Source organism: Coturnix japonica, chromosome 2 (assembly GCF_054131305.1).
Source record: "Coturnix japonica strain WE chromosome 2, WE-NBRP24, whole genome shotgun sequence".
Classification (NCBI taxonomy): domain Eukaryota; kingdom Metazoa; phylum Chordata; class Aves; order Galliformes; family Phasianidae; genus Coturnix; species Coturnix japonica.
Genome location: NC_140664.1, coordinates 117,602,079 through 117,627,159, shown reverse-complemented (window position 1 = coordinate 117,627,159; position 25,081 = coordinate 117,602,079). Strand labels below are relative to the sequence as shown.

The 25,081-nt window shown below is 39.8% G+C and overlaps 1 protein-coding gene across 13 annotated transcripts in view; it reads left to right on the top strand.

Moving 5' to 3' along the window:
• The window catches only part of DYNC1I1 (dynein cytoplasmic 1 intermediate chain 1), a 174,284-nt gene that overhangs the window by 32,670 nt on the left and 116,533 nt on the right, over positions 1–25,081 (top strand). For 8 of the 13 annotated variants that reach the window (XM_015853636.3, XM_015853639.3, XM_015853644.3 and 5 more), the window contains exons 5-6: positions 1,408–1,467; positions 5,654–5,769. In XM_015853636.3, the coding sequence (XP_015709122.1) occupies positions 1,408–1,467; positions 5,654–5,769 (176 nt within the window). The remainder of the gene's footprint in view (positions 1–1,407; positions 1,468–5,653; positions 5,770–25,081) is intronic. The other 5 variants (XM_015853646.3, XM_015853645.3, XM_085538612.1 and 2 more) reach the window with 1 other exon arrangement.

Here is a 25,081-nt window from a genome sequence, read left to right as displayed (position 1 = left end):
CCCTTGCATTGCATGGGAAAGCGGCTTCGCATGAAAGTTCTTCATTCTTTTTGTACATGCAGGGGGTCGAGAGAGATTTATCACTAACATTGGTAATAGCTTACTGAGAATAGGACACAGCATAATTGTATGGCCTTAAGGAGTCTATTTCTAGTTTAATTAAATAACTTAGTTTATGTGAATGATTCATTGTCAGAGTTTGCTATCGTTGCAGAAGGGCTTGTGTAAATAGAGCACGGTTAGTTATTTGGCTATTCTTGGCTGAGTGTGGTCAAAGTATATTCTCTGTATCCTCAAAACTTGTGTTTAAAAGAGGTGAGTGGAATTTTAAATTTTGAGGACTGATGTTACCTAATGTTCCTACATGATTTAGTTGTTATAGTGAAAGAGTGCTTTCCTTTGCTTTGGCCACTACGAGTGAGAGCTTTGCATAATTCAGTGCTCATATCAAAGGAAAAGATGTTCAGCAGCCAAACTTGTATTTCTAATGCTGTTGTGGATTCCAACAGCTCTCTTCCGTGTTAGATGTGGCTTCATTAGGGAGGAAGAATAAAGTAAAATCAAGAAGTGAGTAGGCATTTTGAAAATGTTGGCTTGAACATGTCAATTTTTGCATTTCTAAACCAGGGGATTGGGAATATTTCATAGGACTCCATAAAGGCCCCATGAGTGTTTGCAGAGAGTTTAAGAGATGTAGCTTAACAAGTCATGTTTCATTGCAAGGAACAACATCTTCACTCGAGACCACACCTCTGGAGCACTGATATTATGTGTTAAATCCACGTGACAGTAGGCTGTGAAGACACTGTTAAAAGCAGATTTCCCCAGATGTGCCGCTCTCCTCTCCTCCATAAATTTTATCTGGATTACGAGAAGAGGAATTTGTTAATATGTCCTAGGTGCCTCCAGAATGTGTCAGAGCTGCTGTCAGCCTGTTATTTGTTGTAGGACGTTTGTGACCAGAGCACTTTTTACAGGTTGTCCTCTAGTCTTAGGAGTATATGAAGGGCTAGAAATCCTCAGTGGAGTTTATGGCAAAACCATCTTATCATACAAACACTATCCCAATACATTTTTCAAATTGTAAAATATTTCAAATTGTAGGTTTGTAAATTGTGCATATTGAGAGCATCAACCATAGTTAGAGGGTTAGGAATCTTTCAGGAAAAACGAAGTTATTAACCTACACCTGAGAGGAAACCCAGCTCCTTCTCTTTGTTTACTGATAATGTGCAGTTTTAATAACTTGCCTGCCCCGTCACAGGCTAACATCAAACCTTGCACTTAGAGATTGAATGTACGACATATGGCATGTAAGTAATGAGATGGGGTTTTGTTCATCCTTTCAGTTAATTCTGTGTGTTCTTTTTTTTCCCCCTTGTGCTGCACGGCTGATTACCACCCTAGGACCTTGCAATGGGACACAGACCCCTCAGTGCTGCAGCTCCAGTCTGACTCTGAACTTGGGTATATGTCTGCTCTTTATGTTATTCATTTATCATTTCTTTGCAAGAGTTATGTTGCGAATGCTTCCCAGATGAGCTGTTTGTATGTGATTTTCATTTGCTTTATTGACTCAGAAAGACCATAATTTAAGTTTCCTTTTTTCAGTTTCATCAATAAGAAGCTTCAGCAAAGCCATCTTTGTGGAAAAAAACTACTATTTAAAGAAGCTCGTGAAAGATAAGCTGCTATTTCTGTTGCCTGAAACACAATACAAATAACTATTTCATTACAGATGAAATGTTATTATTGTGGCACTTTAATGTGCATGTACAGTTACACTGGTCTTGTTTGTACCTATTGATTCAGACTTCTCTTTCTGAATCGTTTGCAAGGTACTTTTCCCCCTTCCTTCTTGTTTTTGTTGTAGTTATGTTGTTTCCACATGCAGTAACCCACATGTAATAACATTTTCCCCCTTTTCCATAGGAGCTGTATATGTATTTATAATTGTATACTTTAGGCTCATAGTTTACTAATTGCCATTTAAGTTGAGTTCAGGTCAGTCAAGCATTACCTAATTATACTAGGACTAAAATTAATATTCTCCAGTTTGACATGGAATTTCCCTATTCTAACTGTCTGAAAAAGTTGTTAGGTAGCAGAATATAATTAGTGTAATTAAGAGGAGTACCAAATATGTTTATATTTTACAAGGTCACTGTATTAAGGAGCAGAAATTCATGTTTGTCCTAAATGTAGTTGAGCATCATCAAGAGAAGTCTGACAGCATGAAGAGGTTCCTTCTTATCTCCTGCAAGCAATCAAGGAAAATCAGAAACAATGGCTTTTCTGAACAGTATCTCCAGATCTAACATCAGTGCTGTGTTATTGCTGAAGCTCCAAGTACATTGTTATGGCTTGGTAACCACAAAAACAAACAAACAAACAAACAAAAACCTTTAATAAGTTACTGAATTCTTTGTGGTCACTGAAGTTATCAGAGTGTGCTGGCGAGTGAAAATGCTGCTTGCGACCATTTCAGATTGAATTTTGCAGTCTCTTCTAGATAAGAAAATTGGGTGCTGTATTTCAACATAAGAGGCAGCAAAAGGAGAGAAAATAAATAGTAAAGGAGAAACAGCAAGAACTGAAGACATGAAACGCCCACATGCAGAGATATTTAGGATAAACTGTTCCTCTGAAAAGGAAAGGTAACTGTCCTTCAAGTTCTTCAGAACTTGACTCATAAGCAAAACCAAATCTCTGCACTGAATAAATTGTTCTGCCTATGAACTGCTGGGCTTTCCTGTCTGAGTTTCCTGGCAAGTTTCTTATTCTTCTGCAAGTTCTTTGCATTTTCTCCCCAGCAATTCATGTGGAATTCATTCACCATTCTCTAGGCTTCAAGAAAAGACAGTTTCCCTATTAATAACTATTAATTGACAGGGCTCCCAGCTGCAGTTAGTTCTGTTTACCAGGAAAAAAAAAAACAAAAAACAAAAAAACAAAACAGGAATGGAAAGTATCCAGAGCACTTTCTAAATAGGCTTTCTCCATCTTCCGGAATAATTAGGAATGCTTTTATTTCAGGAGTAATTTCAGGTAGATGTAACATCTACAGCATCACCTGGATCATACAAAAGGGGAAGAGTTTCTAAAGCCGTCCTTTCTCTTCTACAAGGTAGAGTTAGGCAGAGGAATATGTATTTCCCTGGTATATGGCTATGAGACTAGATAAAACACCAGCATGAAAGAAATCCTGCAGAGGGGGCAAATGATGTGTGTAGCTAAACACTTCACATCTTTCTTCTCCTACAGACAGAGGAATCAATTTTAATGCATAGGCTTTAATTACTGTCTTTCTACTGACATCCCATAGGCAGTTTTGAAAGGAATCCTTCAAAGTTTATGTGCTCTCTAAGATGAACATCCAATAAATTGTAAATGAAAAGAATGATGAGTGTCTCAGTGCACATGGGAAACGAGACATTTTAGTGCTGCCCTAAAAAGAATTAGACTAGAGCATTATAGCCCATATTTAGCTGTGCCCATGTACTGAAAGGATGTTCCAGTTGTCTATAAGTGATTGGGACCAAGGGTTAGGTTGGCTTTTCATCACCTAAAGATCATTACAGGTTGATTAGTAAGGTGAAAAAAAGAAAGACCATGTTCCTTCAAATGAAGACTTTACAGTCTTCATTGGTTAGAGTGACACTATGCATTTAGACAACCATCAGCAGTTCATGAATAATAAATGTTTTAGGTGAAAAATTAAACACATTCTCTCAGCACAATGTTTAGGGCAGTAGTTCACTTACCAGTCTAGACAGGAGCTAACCCAACAAGCAGTTAAATCCACCTCTCCATGAGGACTGATGTTCCCCCATCCCTAACTTGTGAAAGATATATGGAATGACCTCAGGTGAAACTGTTGTTAGAATTAGTCGATGTTCTAATTAGGTCTAGATTAGACACATTATTAGTTAGAGCTGATACTTAACAGAAGCTCTTTCAATGAAGGAGGCTTAAGAATCTCAGTAAAAGGAATCAGATAGAGATGATGGAGGACTGGTTGTGAAGGAAAATCTTTCAAGCTTGATGTCAAAGGATAAAAGCATGTAAGATTTTTCTGGAAAAGATATCTATTAATGCTTAAATTCATGCATACCCTCATTTAAAGAAGCTACAAGTGTACTACTGAAGCTTTTTTTAGCTGCTACATGTTCTTAAAGTGTATCATAAGCTACATAAGTTTTTCTGCCTCCCATGGAGAATTTTCAGGGAATCCATGTGCTTATTCATGTTGGTACATTCACAGGTGTTTGTGAGAATGGTGAACAGGACAGATTCAGAGCTGTAACAACCATTACTGCTCTAGCGGTTTGTTATGTGATGTGGCTGATTCATACTGATTACCCACTGAATCAAATTACATTCAGCTTAATAAATCTAAGCCAGTAAAACAGATTAGAAGGATATATAGCTGATACAGCCTTAACAAGCATAAGAGTTCAGTAGGTGTCAGCCAGCGATGACAGTTTCTTTTCGAATACTCGTTTGTTTTCAGACATCAGTGTTAACTGTAAAACCGCTGTAAATGAATGAGATAAAAAATAAGTTTGACCTCTGTTCTTCTGGTAGCCAGGAAGATAGAGAGGAAATGAATAATATGCGTGAATTTTCAGCTTTTCCAAATTGTTCTCCTTAATAACATGACAGTTCAGAAACATTGTGTCCCCACATTTATTTCCTGTAAATGTGTGAGCACACTTGCACATGCCAATCTGGGCTTATTTAGTTCATCCATTTATTATTTGCATATATATATATATTTGTCTGCTGAAAGTTGGTGGTTTTTTCCAGTAAAAACAACAACAAAAAGACATCTTTGCTTATTTGCTTATTTACAATCAAATAATATTCAGGAAATAAAACTGTTCTATTTTTTTCCTACCACTGTTGGGTGAACGGTGTACAACTGAAAGAGTTTGTGATCATGCACAGCCATCTCTCTCCATTTTCTTTTACCCAGATACATTGTTGGCTGGATCTACTGATTTAGTTCACATGGCTCATTTAAAGTTAGGGGAGTAGTACAAACAGAAGGCTTTATCTGTTCCAGGTGTGTCTCAGAGCTCCACTCCAACCCTTGCATTAGGACTCTAATGATCATGGACCTACAGCAAGTCCACTGCTATTAACCCTTGTGGAAGAGAAATTATTTTGGATTTTTGTAATTATGGAATTATGGAAATTATTCACCCTGCTCTCAGGTGAACATCCAGCTGTCCCAGTCTGGCATATTTTACACCTGCTGTGCCTCTTGCACTGTTGATTATCTCAGGCTGAGGACTGAATCTCTTGAACAGGCTCAATGTTGTAGTAATAACTTTGTGAAGGAAGAGACAGGTTTGTTGTGTGTTGTGAGGGACAGAAGCAGGTCGTACTTTTCTCCCATTTACAGTCTCTCTCAGCATCATAACCCAGCTCAACCTAGATCCAGAGAGTTTTTACTACCTATGTTTTATTATGGCAAATGATTTCCAGGTTAATTTTCCTTACTGTACTGTTTTCATATACAGTGCATTGTGTTTTATCTTAGCAAACACTGAAGTATTTTTTTAATCCTGTTCTTAAAATCAAACACTTTTGTTCCCTCTACTGATTTAACATAACTAACCTTTTGATGTCCTGTGTTCCATCCTAGCCGAAGACTGCACAAACTAGGGGTGTCAAAGATTACCCAGGTTGATTTCTTACCTCGGGAGGTGGTATCCTACTCCAAGGAGACTCAGACACCTCTTGCCACACATCAGTCTGAAGGTAAGATATCCGTTTTTCAAAAGCATTTTCGTAGAAAATAAGTATTCAAGTCAGACTTAAAGAATGTAAGAAAATTAATGCTAAATCATAATATAACCACTTACCCACATATTTTCTAGAAGCCAGGTATTGTTTACTTGATTAATGGCTGTTCTGGTGAGAATAATTAAAATAATGACTCTAAATTCAGGTGGAACCAAACTGCTTTTGCCTCACAATGGATTGTACTTAGATAATAGTATAATGAGAACATATTTTCAAATAAATCATTATGAATATAATTAAAACTGTGGTTTATCCCAATTTTCTTGCTTTCTCAAGGAAGTTATTCATTCCATGCTTTGTAAAGAGGCAGTGATGGAAAGTTGCCCTCATGTATTTGGCCAGTGCAATTGTGTCACCTTCCAGAAGATGAATCTTAGCAGAAGTTAGTTTTGCTTCATGCGCTGACAAAGGAGGCTTACATACTTTCATGTGGACGGTCCCATTTTTTTTCTGCTTACAAGCTGTATGATCTGTACTCATGGAACTGTTTATTAGCTGTTTGGCTTTCCCGTTGATTAACAAGCACGGAGGTAAGGGATGAGAATAGTGTTTATCTAACTGTACCTTACAACTAAACTTGCTAGTGTTGGACTACTGAAAACTGCGCATGAATGAAAGCCATCTAAAGTGAATGTAAATAAAGAAGCCTGATAGAATTCTCACATTATTACTATCAGGTAAAAGGAGAAAAACTGCTGATGGTTATAATTTTTGCTCAAGTTAGTCAGATTAGACACTGTAGTAATAAACATAGCCAACTTTTCTTCTACAGCTGGATTGCCAGTTTTGCCTTTAGGACTCCTGAGCTAGATAGAGATTGTACTTTTTCAAATTGTGAGTTTACCTTAGTTGTCTGTTGACTGATATGGTACTTTCGTGCATAAACAACTCAGTTCATTGGTTGCAGCTTCTTGAGCAGCAGGTCATGACAGCTTTGCCTTATCAGAGGGAAAGGCTGTCTCAGAAGCCTCCCTTCTTCAGTCCAACTCAGCTCATTTCTCCTTGTTGATCTGAGGGCTGATGAAGCCTGGAGTGAATGGGACTTGTCAACTGAGGCCATGCTTTTCCAACTTGAGAACAACAGATTCTCAACTCTGGGAGTCACTGGTAGATAAGATGGAGGTGATAGCCTAATGCAGTACCTTTGTCCTGAGCAAAAGCTTATGGGTTCAAGGAGTTGAAGACATGCCTTTCTGTTTTATCTCTCCCAGGCCTGCTTCTTCAGTCCTCAGTACCTGACCTGACTTTCAGAACAGGTGGATGTCTCCTGAGTATAGAATAAGTTCACAGGTTCATAGAAGATCTTCCTGGGTAGCAAAACTTTTTTTCCAAGGAGATCTTCAATTATTTTTGCATCATTCTGTTGGTTGGACAAGAGGGCAACCTCCTGCCCTTCATGGGAAAAAGACAGTATGTTGCTAGGAGAGGTCAAATGGTGATAGATGGTTTTGGTGATTAGATTTATGCTTTTCTCACGTTCTGTGTTGTCACAGTCAAGTAGAAACATCAACCAAAGTGAAGTTTTAACATTAAAACATAGCAAAAATATCACCCAACCACTTCTTTTATGTGAGTGGGTGAGGAAGCTGAACTTATTTTCATTTCAGTCTGCTGATAGGGTGTTCTGCACGCAAAATTGGGCATGAATATCACCATGCATTATTAAAGAAGAGTCAGAAAAGTTTGATTATTCAGTTGAAATGATTCTTAATTGGAAATTTGCTAGAGGATAAATAAGCTTTGTGATTTTGGTCTACTTAGTCCGATGGAAATCACTTCTTAGGTTTTCAGTCTCCTAAACCTCTTTGTGAACGCTGAGCCCTACATGCTGTCACTCTAAACATGAACAGCAAACACAGCAGTTCCTCAGGAGAGTAGTTTTGAGAAGTCTCTATGCTGCTCCTATGCATTCATGTGATAAAATATAGCCATTATCTTATCAACAAAGTAGTTCAGCCATTGCTATATATACATGCTCAGTTATTTGGTATCTGAAGCCTTAAAGTTTGTGAAAAGGAAAAACAAACCTATTATTTACTTAGACATGTCTGACTTCAGCTTTCAGAATTCATTCTTTTACTGCCTATCTTGGACTCCAGAAATCATGCTGGATTTTAGAATGAGTCTGTCACACATTTGATTCTGGCTTGAAAGAAGAGAACTTACAAAGGTACAGCTGGATGGAAGAATCTTGCCTGTATAAGTCACCAGGTTATTTTAAAAACGCTAATGTCAGGTTTTCTGCACCTTGCTTCTCAGAGAAAGAAACTCGGAGGTATTTTAGGCTTACATGGAGATGAATGGATATAGTTCTCTGTAACAATGGCTGCTCCTCACCAGTCTTTCTAAAGCTGGTACGGGAAAGAAGGAAAGCTTCACTGTGATAAGTACAGTGTGGTGCCAGAGAGCCAGATGCTCTGAGCGCTGAAGTCTCAGCTTGTCACCTGCTAATTTTAGAAGAAATAATGTGGCATTATTCTTCACTGTGTAAAAACAGATTAACTCCTCTTTTCAGAACAGGTAATTTGCTTTATTTCTGAGGAATAATGACGTGTCATTTCTCCCACCCACTCTATTATTTAGAGAGATGTGTATATGCATCATTCAACCCTTTGATCACAAGTACCCAATTCTTTTGCTTTATTTAGGTCACAGTAAGCTTCGTCCTTTTCTTCTTCGTAGGATGACTTCAAAAACACCCAAATCTTGGCTCTGGAGCCTGAGAAAAAAAACACTCTTTACTTTTCCCCTCTTCCTTCTGTAATTGGATTTGAATTTAGGTATTTGTAGGTGGAGACATTTCACTTGTGCTGCCTTTTCCATTCTGCAGTCAATTAAGACATAGACTACACCAAATATTTTCTGAGAGGTCTCTGGGACACATTTCTTCAGTGTACAGAGGCCTTCACATTGTGTTGCCTTCAATGGCTGGGTCCCTTCATAGCACTGCAGAGCTGCCCTTCTGCACTGTCCGCACACTGAGAGGAGAGGTACTCCTCTCATCTGCCTCCCATCTCAAAACCAGAGTGGGAAGCACAAAGATTGGGATAGCTGGCAAGTATTGGGAATGCAGTTATTCTTCTTTCATCAAGTTAAAAACTATTTCTTCATCAGCTAAATGGGATGTTTTCAATTTCCTGACTTCCCAGACTGTTGATGAAAATAGATTCATCTGAAATGCATTTTTAACATAGGCTAGATCCCTTATAAGGGGGAACGGAGTTTGAATTTCTAGTACAGTGGAGATCCTTTTTGCTTTGCCTCTTCATCATCTTTAACAGGTGCCTGCCCATGTGAGGAAAACTAATGTGTTACCATACCTGCTTCATGAGCAAGGTAACCTCATCCTGTGTCACAAATGCTTACATTCCATAAAACTGTCCCTTTTAAAACACCGAAGGAGAAGGGAGGGATTCTACCCACAGTCTAAGGTTCAAGGACAGAGACTTGTGAATTTAGATATGTATGTGGGAAAACAAATGATGGTGACTGGTAGGATGGAACCAAAGTTCTCCTTAGTCCCCAGTGACTGCCTTGACCAGGTCTTCACTGATGAGCCTAATAGCTGAGAGCTATATGGAGCCATGTTAGTGTAGATTTCTCATTTCCAGTCACTGTTGAATGAATTACATATGACTAGAAGTGTCATACACTGACACTATATGAGGGCGGTGTCCTACTTTGAGTTTTGGAAATCAGATAAAGAATGACTTTAGACTGACATGCCCAGTTGCTGAAAAAATGAATGTGGGAGTTGGGTTGAGATTCACAGGTTTAAGTAGCATGGAACTCTCACTCTGTCTGTCCCATAAGGTAACGTACAGCAGACTCTGTGCCGTGCATGCTGCACCAGTGACTAGCTCAGCTCTAGCTTTGTGAATGCATACGGTGCTTAGGGAGTGCCAGTCTCAGAACTGAACAAGATCATACCTGAGCCTCCCATGCCCTGTCTAGAGCTCACAGATCAGCAGCTAGGGGTTAAGTTAAAGAGCTTACTTTGGTTTCTCCCTTTTAGAGAATCTTACAGCTCAGCCCCATCTGAAGAGCACAAGGCAAGTCTGCTCCCAAGAACAGCTCTGAACTCCTAATTTAATGTGAAATACAGACACATTTCTGCATTGCCATACATGCAGCATGTGCATCAAGATGGATGAAAATATGTGTAATGGAAAAGCATTGGATATATCGGGGAGAAAAGCAGAGACCCTCTGTTGTAAACAAAAGATGGTACTGGAAAACAGAACAGGACTGGGACAGAAATAACTACTTAAAAAAAAAAAAAGACAACTTGAAAATGAATCAATGCTACAACTGAGTGTCTGGTTTTAAAGAGACTGAACCTTATTATTAAACTAATGGGCACTGATTTTATAAGAAAAATATTATGACCTATTCTAGGCAAAGTATTAAAATCTAGTTTGCCTTTTCTTCTCAAACCTCAGTCCATCAGAGTCATACTGTGAATCTCAATAGCTGACCTAAACACCCTAATTCAAAACTGCTTTAATTAAATCAACAAAGATTATTTTGTACTGTTGTACCAGACGATACAAGATTGGCTTTGATTAAAAAGAGGCAAAGCAAAGATTTCAGGCATTGTGCTGTACAACTGTCTTTCAGTTTCTCTTATGGCCTTTCACGACTGCATCCCCTTTTCTAGGCAATAAGATTTCAAAGGCGGGACTGGTTTTTTAGATTTAAATTAGTCGTGAAATCTTTCAAAGGCATTCAGGCAGCTCCCTCTGGTGGTGCAATGATGAACCAACGCATCGAGCCTGAGGGATGCTGGAGGTGAGGAAGGGGTCGGACCGCTGTTACTGGAGCAGAAAGTAAACATCGGCCCTATCTTTGAGGCAAGAATTATATAGAAGAAGCTTTATAAATTCAGCTATAAATACTACAGTAGAATCCATAGGGTGGTTTGGGTTGGAAGAGACCTTTAAGAATCATCCAGTTCCAACCCCCTATGGGAAGGAACTCCTCCCTCTAGACCAGGTTGCTCACAGCCCCATCCAGTCTGGCCTTGAATGCCTCCAGGGAGGGGGCAGTCACAGCCTCTCTGGGCAACCTGTTCCAGTGTCTCACCACCCTCACAGTAAATAATTTCTTCCTAATAATACACTAGTGAAATCAGATGGGAATTCTGTTCTTGCCGGTCCCTTTTTGAAGTTCTGTTAGTAAAGTACTGTTAGTAAACTGTCTCATAAGGTACGAGTGCCATGTTAGGTTAGGTAGGACCTACCAGGTCTGGTGGGTCCGGGTGCCACTCCTAGCAAGCCACAGACAGTATGTGAATATCTGTAAAGCATTTCTTCTACCAGCAGCTCAGTGGAATTTTCTGTAGTAGAAAAATAAGGTAGAGCTTGGCTTTGGAAAATGTTTCTGTGTCTATTCCTGTGTAGAATAATATACTTGATACTAACAGATGTTTCTTCTGGAGGAAGAATGAAGAGACTGTGGTCATTCTCAGGCTTGGCATTTAGTAGAAAGAGGAAACACCAGGTATCTAATCTTCTAAAATATGCAATACGTGGGCTAAAATAGGATTTCAGTAAGACAATCCCAGTCCTTTTATAAAAGCTGACCTGTTACGTGCATGGCCTACTGCTGTGTTTATTAGTGATAGTTGTGCAGTATTTGCTTTCATTCCCTGTATCTTCTCCCCTGTCCTCTCTAAAGACTTCTTGATAAGGATATTTCTTAGAGTGGTTTTCAGTAGAGAACCCTCTTAATGCTAAATTGTTTTGATCAGGCAGATTGGAGAATTTATTAAGTATTGGTAATTCTCTGGGAGGGACCTATCTAGTAAGAAGTGATTTAACAGAGACAAGATTGGTTCTGGCTACACACAGTAGGAGGTTTGTGAAGGGAAAGCTCTTTAGGGATCTAAGACTTCTTCCTGGATCATTACATTGCATGGGGGCACAATGGTAATCTGGCTCTTTGCAGCTCCTCCACAAAACCTGGGAAGGTCTTCTGTAAAGCAAGGTAACGTGCATGGGAATTCCCTGCTCTAAAGTGACCCAGGCCTTCTGCAGCACCCAGTTTCTCCTGCACAAACTACCTCTGCATTAAAAAAACCCACATGTCTATTAATCCTCCGTAAGTCTGAAAAGAGAACAGGCTTGCAGCAGCTGTGCCTGCATCTTTTCTAAACCATTCAGGTTCCGGAAGATGGGAGACAAAACAAGGAGATTGACTTCAGCCTTGCACACTGGAGTCAGGAACCAGTTGTGAGGGTATGGCTTCTTTGGAAGGGACAGTTGTGTGGCTAACACTGTGCATGAAAGAAATACTGCTACAGAGTCAGTGCAGGTTGCATGAATCCTGAACTGTCTCCCCTTCTTGCGGATCCTGCTTGATCTTAATCCATGCTGTGAATGCTTTTGAGAAAATAGATCCCATCATTCATACAAGAGATGGGAGGTGACTGTATCCCAGAATAAAACAAAAATACCATAGTCAGTTCCCTTATGCAGAACACACTCTGCTCCTTTAGCTGCAGTGGAAAATGTGTAATTTAATGAGATTCTGGTACATCTGGTGTCACTTGGTGGAAAATGAGCTCTGCTTTTAGCAGTCTTGACCTCAAACTCCTTTAACTAGCTGTAAGTCATCTCTCTGTGCCTTTGACCCATCTTTTGTCCTGACATCTGAAACTAGCAGTGATCCATGAATTCAGAGAGAAGCCTAGTAACACCTGTATGCAAATTGCATCTTTTGTTGGCTGAAAAGGAAAACTTTCCTCTAAGTCTCTCCTCTCTGGAAAAGATCCTGGCTGTGTTTTACACATAGACAGCTGCTGATTTGTTAAGTGTTCCCCTTGAGCAACCAAATAGTTCTAAACTTATTTGCAAATATATAACTATCAATATATTAGAATTGAGAGCCCCAAACAGGAGAACAGAAGGAAACTATCCTACTAATGAACAGCACTAAGATTTGTAGAGTCAACAGTCAGTGAGAACACAGAAGATGGTTTTTCTCTATTTGCCATTTTCACACTTCTAGTTCTCACTTTACCATATTTCTCATCTCAATAGTATTAGACTATGCTTTGAATTAGGTGTGTTGCTCACTGTTCAGATTGTGAGTTATGTATGTGAAAATATAAAACTGGCAGGAAAGTTGGGTTAACAGGGTTTCCAATATAACAATGAAGACACAGGTTTTCATTTTCTTCTGAAACAAAGCGTGCTTATTTCTACCATCCCTATAATTCCTTCTTTAGCCTAATGGATGATTGCTATTCAGGATATATAAGGAAATTAATACTGGGCACCTTCTATTGCATGTTCAGTAAGCTTTGGCAAACCCTGGCTTTGTAACATGGACCAATTCCACTGGAATTAAAGACAAGATTAAGAAAAATGTGCATTGCAGAAGTAGCAGTTATTAATCCTCAGTGCTCTAATTAGCACTTAATCTTTCTAATCCCATAAGTAGATACAAAATCATTGCTGAAATAGACACAGGCTGTAATGTAGAAAGCCCTTAATTAGTAGTGTAAAAAAGATGTACTGAAAAAAAGCACTGTTCTGTTACTTCACACTTCTCTGTTTCTTGGCACTTGTGACTCAAAGGAAGGAAAAAGATTCACATGCCAAAATCCCCTCCTCTGTTTTAACCCATGCTACTAATGCACTGCATCAAAAATTATGCAGCTGAAAATTCTCCTGTTCATCAGCTCTCCATCTTCAATTCTATAGCCAAGCCCCAGCTTAAAAAGCTGGCCAATTGTGCCCCTTTATAGTCCTCTTTAATTGGCTCATTTCCATAGGAGAGGCCACCTGCCTTGGATAGAATGTCAGCTGCTTGCTCTCAGACTAACCAGAGAGGGAGCCAAGTGGCTGGGTTGGGTGAAATGAAGAGGGTTTGACACATGCTGTGTTGTTACCCACCTTAAAGATAAATGGGGATATGCTCCAAGCTGGGTCTTTGTTCACCAAGTGCATCTTCACACCTGGGCAGAACCCTCCAAGGGCAGCTCTGGGTCCCTCTCCTCTCTCCCAAAAAGTTCTCTCAGGGCCATGGAAAGCCATGTGTTATTTACTGTAATGACAACTTGTGGATCTGATCTGTAGTATTTGAGAATTCCTCCTTCAAAGTCAGCAGTAGCTGGATCCTTTCCTGAGAATCATAGAATTGTAGAATCACTCCGGTTGAAAAGACCTTAAAGATCATCGAGTCCAACCACAAGCTAACCTTACTATCCTAACAGCCCTCTGCTACAGTGTCCCTGAGCACCACATCCAAACGGGATGATGACTCAACCACATCCCTGGGGAGCCTATTACAGTGCTTAAATGCTTTAACTTGCTCACACATACTCTCAAGAGTTACTCTGAAGACTGAAGAAACTTATAATGAAATGGATGTGTCAGTGAAGTAGAAGTCTCAATGTGAATTCCCACTGGTCACTGTTAATAGAAGATGGAATTCTCTTTTGCTACAATACAATAGGCTGTCTCTGCAAATAATGTCACTTTTTAGCCAGGCACTAGCTGCCACTTCCCCATCTATCTTAAATAAACTTAACATAAATTCATGTTAAGCCACAGTTAACTCAGATGTATGTCCTAACCATTATCCTCCAAAACAGTGCTCTTTGTTCTTCCTGCAAGTTAGTGTCCTACTGAATGCCCACAGAAAGTGAATAAATAATCATTATTTTTCTAAAATGCTTGGCATTCAAGCTATGAAGCTGTGGGTACTTTTTTCTTTTCCTCACCCCACTTGCCAACTAATGCTTGCCACTTTGGAGCTCAAAACGGGTTCAGTTCCTCTAAGCCTGGCAATAATGTGTGCTTGTGAGGCATCAGTCATGTGATTCCTGGGTTAAAACATTATGAACAGGAGATGAATTGGGCAATCTTCATCCTTTTTTCTCTCTAGTTTATGGACTGAATTATGTTAAAAAGTTAAAGAGACATTTGTATAGTTATTTAAGTATTTACCAATAGTTGTATCTATAGATACAATGCTTAGATAATCTTATCTATTTAACTGTATTATATCTATACATGTACAGATACTTGATGGTGGATATAAAGGTGATCACTACAATATCTCACCATCTGATAGTCTTGGGGAAGGTGCATTGCAATAAATGTCAGGAGGTCTTATCTTTGTTACAATCTAGATATGTAATTCAGATCAAATCACAAACTGAGTTAGAGTCACCAGAGAGACATATGTATATCTCTGTATTTACCCATAGCAGAAACCACTAACAGTTTAAATATGAACAAAGTAAATTCAGGGCAGCCAAATTTACTGTGATATTTTGCTATCACAGAGCTAGGTGATCTGGCAGCATAAGAGATACTCATACCCGAGCTAACCAGTTACGTCCTTGTTGAGATAGTGCTGTGTTGCCATGTAATCATATGTAATGGCTCCACCTTTAGGTGCCTGAAACAGGTGTGTGGTCAGAAGAGTGAGACAGAGCCTTCTAGAAGGCCTTTATCCTAACAGCCATAATATTTACCATAACACTGAAAGAATTACCTTCCATTTGTGCCTTTCTCCATTGCGTACTGAAATTAGCCAATACATTTCAATTACGAGCTTCATTTTTAGATGGCTGAAGTTAGACAATTGGCACCATTTTGCAGTGACAGTATGGACAAATGCATTACGCCATGTTTTTTATCAACAGCTGAAACATTTCTGGGACTATCATTACTGTTATTTGTTTTCTTCATCTCCTTTGTCTCTTACCTTTGAAGTTGTTTGTATTTATGTGAAAGTGAGATAGAAAAGCAGGCATTTGATTTTCCTTTGAAACCTGTGTGACTGAGGACAACACTTCTACAGCTGATATTTAAGCATTTGGAATGAGAAAAAGCAAACAAAAAACAGAAAAATGACTTTCTTTTTTTCTTTCTTTGACTATGTAGTGCTTCATTACTAGTCAGAAGTCTTTACAGTATAGACTCAATACTTGTTATAGCACATGTTTTGCGCTAACATTGATTTTGGTCTCCTGAGCCGGTATTTGTATTGTATAAATGCTTAAATGCATCTTTCTGTCACAACTTGCTTGAGACATATGTCTTACAGTAATAGTAGAACTAAAGTCACTCAAATTCTTTGGTCTAAAGATCACTGGACATTGAGTGGATATGGATCTAAGTCTAAGATTTATAGCGCAACTGTGAAATGGACAAAAGAACTACAGGCCTGGTTGCTGAGGTCTAGGAAGGAGAATATACACACAACTGCTCTTTCCCTACGTTTGGCACTAATACATATGTTGTGGGACTGCTCACGTGACCCATTATATTTCTTGTATTTTGGCAAAGTACAAAAAACGCAGACCCTCCCTTATGCATTAGCTATGCAGTGAGCATGTTTTCATACCTAATTACTGAATTAGTTAGTACTGGTTTGCAGTTATCTTTAATACGTCTGGATGAGGAATGGTTAGTAAAAGTAACTTTGCAGTTTCACAGTTCATCAGCCTGAGATAATTTGGTAACAAAGACTTGTGTTGCAATCAGGGAGAGGACTCCCACTGACTTCAGTGGTACCGGGACCAAAATGAAGTGCTTGCCATGAGTCTAAATAGCTGACATTGTCATTGACTCATCATGTGAAGCCCCTCAGTACATTGTAGAATCATTTTATTTGGATTTGATTAAACATAAAAGTATTTTGCAAGGCTTTCCAGCTTTGAAAAACAAAGTCATTTACATAAGAGCTAAACAACCACATAGCTATCCTCTTTTACCCTAGTTAATAGCCCTAATCCTGCAAATATTTATGCATGGTTTTAGCTCTGTACTCATGATTATTCCCTCTGGAATATATGATTTTCTGATAGGCATGTATATGTTTGCAGGAGGAGGTCTGGTGCTGCAACATTCCTTAGGTTGTATATGGCTTTGGTGATAGACTGTAAACACCAAAGGGCAGCGTGTGTGAATATGTTTGTGTCTTCTAAGGGAAAAATAATCTTCTCACTTATATTTTCAGGTTAATTCATTTTGTCAACTGCTAAAAATGTGCCTTTTATTATTAACACCTTTTATCAATCCAGTGAACAATGGAAACAGCAACTGTGCTCCAAGACCAGCCACATCTTGCAATAATTTATAAATGCTCCATATTAAAACTAATGCACTTATTCAAACTTTTTCAAAATGTCCCAGTGTGAGTTAATGCTTTTGTATTATTATTAGTTTTGACAAACCTGATTGTGTGTTGGCCATTGTTAAAGGGATCTCTCTGCCCCCACACCCACTGAGAGACAAAGAATTTTTAATGAATTTAATTAAAACTTTATGTGGTTTATGGTGTTCACCTCCAGCTGGTATGCCATTCTTCTCTGGTGAATGAAGTTTCCTCTAATGTGTAATGATGTGTTTTATATGAGGGATGTTTGAACCCCCTTCCTAGTAGCCCTGAGGTAGTTTCCATCGTATGACACAGTGGTAAAGTATTTAAAAGCAGGTCTCTTAAACTTAAGTGAATTATGTATATGGTTAAAATGTACATGCATGAATGCATAGATATGAATCTTAAATAAGTTCCAGAATCTTTTTTTTTTCTTCTTTTTTCCCTGAAATAGTTCTCATGGGCTAGCTTACATGACCCGTGCTGCTAAGCACTTGCCTGTACAAATGGCACATTGACACAGTCTTGTTATTTGACTGCCTATTTTGAGTGTAGGAGATTTAATAAAGCAGTCCCCTTTTGTCAACACATTGAAAACTGACATCTGTACCAGGCATGAGGTCCTGCTGTTGATGGGCACTCTTGGTCTGCTGTAATAAAAATGAGCAACAATAACGTGAAGATAGTCCTGTTAGCAAATATTTCAGTGCATTTTATGAGGTATGTCGAGACACTGCAACAAGCTGGGTTGTTCCCATGGCTAGTTAAAGTTAGTGGTATGATTTTTGTCTTCTAAACATTTCATGCTGGTGGAGGTTTTGTGCAGGGGGCTCTAAGAATGGCAGTGGCCTGCCAGCCTTCCTATAAACTGTCCAATGCTTATTCTGCTGAGAAGCAAGGTCTTACTAAAGGAGATACACTGCTGATTTGTTTTGGGCACTTGCTTTTCAAAATCTTGAGTCTGGGTGTGGCCAAAGTGAAATACAGAGCTGTCTTTTTGCGGTTCTTTGGAGACTCAGATCTTAGTTGTGCAAGAATCTTGAAGAAGTTCTCCAGGGAATGAATGAAAGAAGCAAGATGTCTACAACTAAAGGACTTAAGATAAATTCACACTCTACAGGGAGTAGCATGATCCCTGGAGAAGTCTCATTATCTGAGTCTATAAACTTCCAGTGGTTTTGCTGGGACCGGAAAAACTTGGATGAATATGAAAAGAAGTCTTCATAAGTGATGCTTCTTGTTCTCATGGTTGTGATGAATTTGACAGGAAGCTGGTTACAAAATCACCAAATGCCAGCATCTTCCTTTTATATTGTTGACCAACTCATTGAGGTGTTGTAGTCCTCCATAAGACCTCACTGCAAGGTGATTAAGAGGAGAGGTTTTCAGGGAGGTGAACCTTTACTGTATCAGCTGGAAAAGTGATCAGTGATTGTCTAGACATACAACCTGCTTCTTGCAGGGAGGATTTCAAGTTTTGAATAAATCTATGATCTTTTACAGTTTTCTGAGAACTACACAATAGTAACAACAACTATAAATCAGTACATGTTCATTCAACTGGTGAGAAACCAAAATGATATAGAAGAGGACTAGTCGTAAGCTAAATCAGAAAAAAAGCTTTGGAAAAATAATAGAAAAGAAGACATTTGGCACTTGGTGGAATGCCAAAGAGCTGAGGAGCTGCAAAAACATCGTAAACTAAAAAATAACTCCTGACTGTGGAGATGGAGTAAGAAATCAAGCAGGCAGATGAAAAATAGGCAGATGTGAAGGATAGAGAAATAGCAAAAGGAAAGCAGAGGATGTGCTGAAAACCACAAAGCTGTACTTTTATCATATGAGCCAACAGTGTGCTCTTGTGACCATGAAGGTCAGTGTTATCCTGGTCCTGGGTTGCATTAGGAAGAGCATTGCCAGCAGCTTGAGTGAGGTTATCCTATCTCTCCATTCTGTCCTGGTGAGGTCTCACAAGGAGCTGTGGGTCCAGTTCTGAGCTCTACAGTACAGGAGAGGCATGGAGATACTGGAGCAAGTACAGTGAAGAGCTACTAAAATGGTGAAGAAACTGGAGCATCTCTCCTATGAATAATGGTTGAGAGAGCTGGGCCTGTTTAGCCCAAAGAAAAGATGGTTGTGGGGGGATCTGATCAATGTGTATAAGTACCTGAAGGAAGATTGTCGAGAGGATGAGGCCAAACTCAGTGAGCACAACCTGAAACACATGAATTTGCAACTGAACACGAGGAGAATCTTCTTTACTGTGAGGATGATGGAGCACTGGAACAGGCTGCCCAGAAAGACTGTAGTATCTCCTTACCTAGATATAATCAAAAGCTACCTGGGCACAATCCTGGGTAATGTGCTCTAGGGTACCCTGTTAGTATGTGGAGATTGGAATAAATGATCTCCAGATATCCCTTCCAACCCCAACCATTCTATGATTCAGTATTTTCCTAAGAAATGGAGAGAATATTTCTGGAGGTGGCAGTGTGAAAGGATGTGAGAAGCTGACATGCTACTCTGTAAGAAGTCTGACCCTGGACTAATGAGTCATTTTGTTGCATTGCTTCACATTCCAGATGGTCTGATTGTGGTCTCCACTGCAGTTCTTAAGTAAATGAGTAGTAAACTTGACCTCATCAGCTGTAACATACTTTTCAGAGGAGGTAAAGCTTCTGTCAGTCAACTCAGAGAGCTCTTGTACTGAATAAGCCAGCAGCTCAGCATGTGAGGATGTTCTGTCTTTAGGGGACTAATAAATGTATCAGGGTGGAGCTCATTTGGGTCTGTTGTCAGCTGGTGGTTTAGATACTGCGCAGAGACAGAACATCAAAGCTACCCTGGTTTAAGCTGGGAGTGAAGATACAACACTCTTTCAAAGAAAGCAGGGCACTGGGTGATGAGGCATGGAGGGAAGAAGTGGCTTGGCAGGTAGTCAGGGTGCAGCTGAGGTACACACCCAAGGATGTGCCACAGGGTGTCCTGGGAGGACTTGGGTCTAAGTCTGGGTGACCTGAGTGGGAAAACTGCATAATTTGGGCTGATGCTGCTATTTGGAAGCAAATCTGTACAACGATGTGTCCTGGAGACAGGACAAAACTGGGAAGTAGAAGTAGGAAATCTGTGCAGCTCAGTCTTTCACCCATTTTAGAGGGCTTTTGAAAGGCAAAGTGATTTAGTGCTAGATAGGGCATCAGGAGGTATTTTACATGCCTGTCTGCATATAAAACTGCCAATTTCTCTTTCTTTGCCTTTTTCTCATATTGCAATTGAAATTGTGCACAATCATTGGAAAAAGATATCTGTATACACAGACATAGACCAATGTGTAATTTTAGTGTAATTTACGGTAAATTTGATGAGAAGTAATTAGTAAGATATACTATCAGTATTCCTTAAGTATTCTCGGATTCTATTAGAATAAAAAGAGAATTTTTATAAAGTTAGAAAATAATAGAAATAACAGACCTTCAACAGTAACAAACATTTAAGAATTCTGTTTGTATTTTACTTTGTCTCTGACTTAAGGCCAGATTGTCCATGTGTGGAATGTCCTTAAAAGCATAAGGAAATTATACCACATTTTCTTCAGAAGAAATATGGTTTTGGCTTCTGTACCTTCCTTAAATGCTTGAAAATACCTGGATCAAAGCCCACAGAATCTCTCCTGAGGAGAGATTTCAATGTGGATAATTATGCGGGAAACTATGAGCACTTTTATGTTTTAGCTTCATTTACTATTTAAGTAGAAGTTAAAATGAAATAAGAAGATGTATCATGTCTTATCTTGACAGAATTTTTTTCTTTGTTTTGGAATCCAATTTTCACACTGTCTCTGAAGACGTACTGAAAAATTTTGCATAGAATCGGTTTAAATCTTTCTTCCAGTATCCTTTATTGAAAAATATTCTCTTTGAAAAGAAAAACTTTATACAAAGCTTGCCAGTATTGTGCAAATGACACACTTTTTGGTGACCTTTGCTAAATCTGCTTGAGTATTTCAGTCACTTGTGGTTGGGTGTTTTTTCTGTAGTTTAGAACATGCTCTCCTATGTGATCAGCAAAACTCATGAGCACCTCCTTTTCTGAGGGCAATTTTTCCTTTCCTAAATCCATCCATCCACTTGAAAAGCAGTTTTCAGCTCTAAGCCCTTTGATGCTTTTCGTCATTTTGGTGAAGGGGAACCACTCATGTTACTTGGGGCAGCAAGCTGTGTACAGCAGAGGATGTAATCCAGTTGTGGAGGATATAAATCAGTCAGTTGTGTAGGATGTGAGTCAATCACTGTTTTAGCAGTTCAGTGTGCTCCATCCATCACCTTGCTTTGGATGGTACTTGCCATCTAACTAACCTCCTGAAGATATGCATCATGTACCAGCAGTAGCCATTCCCTCCTTGCACTCAATGGCAGAAGGCAACTACAGAATCCTCACTGGCAAAGCAAGGTTAAGGTTTTAACCTACAGGTCTGAATCCCCTCTATAGCCAGGCTGCTTTAGTGTTGTGTCGGACTATAAATCACATTCCCATTAGCTTTAATACTCTTTTGCAGTCCTTGTACCTGAAAGTGAAACTGGGATAATTTGCATACATTTGAATGATTTGCCCTGCATTGATAGCCCTTTGAGCCATAGTGCCATAGGAGGAAAGTCAGCAGCAGTGTCTGAGACCTGCTGGCCCTGCCCACTGCAGCCCTGCAGTCCCATTCCCAGGCAGGCTTAATTAGGTTCTGCTGTAAGAAGTCTAGCCTAGAGTTCCCTAGTGCTAGTCTTGGAGACAAAGAAAAGCACCCAGCCCTACGGCTGAAGGACGGTTCGGTGGGCTCTCAGCCTGCACCATCCACTAGCAGCCTGAGATCAAACAGCTTGTCAGCTTTCCTCCCCATACGCCACTGATTCAGTGCAGCGGTCATAATTTACAACACAGATTAATGAAAAAAGGCAATGTTTGTGTATTGATTAAAGTGCTGACGGTTCTGCAGCCTGGGGCTGGCTCGGGAAATGGCAGCCTCTTTCCCTTACTGCTGGGATCTCCTGCTTTATTGAGGTGGACATACGTGCACTTTGTATCATTAGTCGGTGGCGTGTTCAGTAGTTGTTATAAATATGCTTGTTTTGGGTCAGGATTTAAAGAAAAAAGCAGTCTCTCTGATTTGTTGTAATGACGGTGTGCTGTCTGCACCGTGTCATTTTCTTTACCCTTGTAGTGGGATAACATACAATTAGGGACTGATGTCAGCCTGTAAAATTTTGGTGTAAAATTTTGGTCGCACCAAAATACCATACTTCTTAAGAAAGCTGGCAGACGTGTCCTTTGGCAGCAGCTGCTTGCCATGTGATTTAAAACTTCCTGTCACTATAATTGATGTGTTTTTATTCTTTCCACTTCCTGAAGCCTGATCAGAATTAAAATTGCTGTTGGAATTTCCTGTCAAAGCAACTCATTTATTCGCTGAGCGGCGCACTGACAGTACTTTGATTGGACATTGCCTTCAGCTATTCTGGGGCAGAGAGATTGCTGTGAATTATACTCCTCGCGCAGGTTTGACTTCCATGCATGCCACATCTGCGAATATATACAGATTGTCCATCATGTGGTAACCTTGTCCTAATGAAAACTCCACATGTAAAATGTTAATGATTTGAATATCAAACTTGGCCACCTGCTGGGGCCCTGGCTTTTGTGTTTATTTAGGAAACCCCACCGAGTTTTCAACTGATCGTCTCACCATAACTTTCTTGTTGCCTAAAGAAAGCGGCTCTGCTGTATTTCTACACTAAGAAGAAGCTACACCCTTTTCTGGCTTTCCTTTAAGAAAGCTAATGTTTGCATGGGTTTTTCTTTAATTTTCTGCTTTGTTATGCTATCTGCATTCCTTCCCAGAGGTGGCTGTTATGCTGCCATGCGGTTGTCCTCAGCACTACTTTCCAGTTTGCCCAGTGCTTTGGGATCACTCAGAATGGAAGACGCTCTACTGATGCACATTGTTATTATTTGCAGCAGGATTGCAACGTGATGGTGATTCTGCCCATTAGGAGAATAAGCCATTAAATTCACTGATGGGTGAATTTTTCATTTACCCCATTTGTGATTTCATTTTCCTGTTAGAGTTGCTAGAGAATTATAGGTTATTTTGGGAAGCTGAATAATGGATAAGTATTGGATTGTTCTGCAGTTATAACTGACACAAAGTCATTGTCACCTCAGAGTAAAATAGATATAATGATACTTACTTAACTGCCTTTGTAAAGTGTTTTGATAACCGAGGTTGAAAGGTACTTACAACCATGCAAAGTATTGCTATTATTATTAGGGGCAAGACATTATTGTTAAAGTTTTAACCTACATTAGTTTGAGAAGGTGGCGGGAGTCTGAATATTCATGTGCAAGCTCCTTTCTTCATCCAAACCGGGTGCATGTGCTTGTCCAATGTTTTAAGAAGACCATGGCTGCTTCAGCTGGTGGCAGGGGTGTGGGATGGCGTCTGGATGTGATGCACGCTGTACCTGCAGGCTGCAGAGGCAAATCCCACTGGATTAGTCAGAGACTTAAACTGCAGTTGGGTATTTCTAAAATCTACCATCTTCCCCACATTAAAAATGTTGCCTTAAGAATTTACTTGTCTTATATTCATCATGTCTTCTTTGTGGCCAGGAACATGGACGTTTACCTAACACAGAGGTAAGCAAGCAGCATGTCCCCTCCAAGCCTCAGCAGAGCCTGCAGGAGTAGAACAGTATCCCTGTGCTGTCCAGCTGGAGAAATGCGGACAGGGATATAGGTGTTTCAAGGAGATGGGAGAGCGTGGTTACAAAATAGGAGTTGTGGAAGGGAGTAGGTTATAGGGGAGCAGAGCCAGAAAACCCAGAAGCCTGTATTTTGCTGGAGGAAACCAAAAGTAAAATCCTATTTGGGGAAAAATACGACATCTACTCTCAGGGTTAGAATGAGGCTAACGACTGCCAATGACTCATTTTAATGCAGGAGTTAAAGAAGACTCAGGCTATTTAAAGATTGGTCTTTGGGGAAAGACCGGATAGATGAACCCTCACACTGAATTTAGAATCATGGAGATCCACCTACATGCAGCAGGAGTTCCGCTGACTAGTGCTTGCAGGTTACAGAGCCAGGACATCTGAGCAAGGCAGGGGGAAACAGCACACTGGAATGGTTTCTGTAGGTCACTTGCTTACTCTGAGTGACACCTCTGTTTGAGAAGCAACAGAAATGAGGCTGCACTTTGCAAGATGCTTAAGCACTGGGCTGGCATCCCATCTGCAGGGCACAGGGTGGACAAACGGTAGTCAGAGTGAGTTCGCATCTCGTGAGTTGGGTTATTTTGTTTAGGAGGAAGGCCAGGATAAAGAGTGAAGTAAAGTAAAATATAAAACACAAACAAACAAACTTAGTGTGCTGCTCCTTCAGCTGCCACGTCAGCCCAGCTGTAAATGCCCAGCGTAGGACCAAGCCAAACCAACAATGCCAAAGGCTCCAGGAAAGACATAATGCTGACATGACAGTAACCGAGTTCCCAACTGATTTAAATCACTAAATAAGTATTGGTTTCAGCCCTAAATGATATTCTCAAGTAATTGTCCAATGCCCAGTTGGGCTGGAACGGTGCTCCTTTGGAACCAGCTCAGGCCAACTATTACTGCTTGGGAGTACGCAGCCAAGAACAGGCTTATGTGCTGGAGCCTGAAATGCCATTAAACAGGCTGTAGTCAGGAGGACAAAATGCCTGGTGTGTTTAGTCTAATACACCATGGGACTTGTTTGCTACAGTTACAGTATTAAAGCTGTAATTATAGTCAGTGAACCGCAGATGTACTGTAGCCATAGGGTTTAAACGGGGTGTTATTGCAGTAGAAACCACCCCCAGTAGGTTATAAGTTCAAAGGGTCACTTCTCCTCTCTGTTTAATCAGATACTCAAGCCTGCAGACTTCTTCGTAATCATCAGGTATTTAACATCTCAACCTGTTTCTTTTTATATATGGTTGTTTTGGTTTTTTTTGTTTGTTTGTTTCTGTTTCAAAATAAATAGAGCTTAATGCTTGCATATGACTTTGGTTTAAATATTTAGTGTGAATATCATGTGGTGGTTAGATGGAGGTATGCCACCCTGCTGCAACATTGAGCCA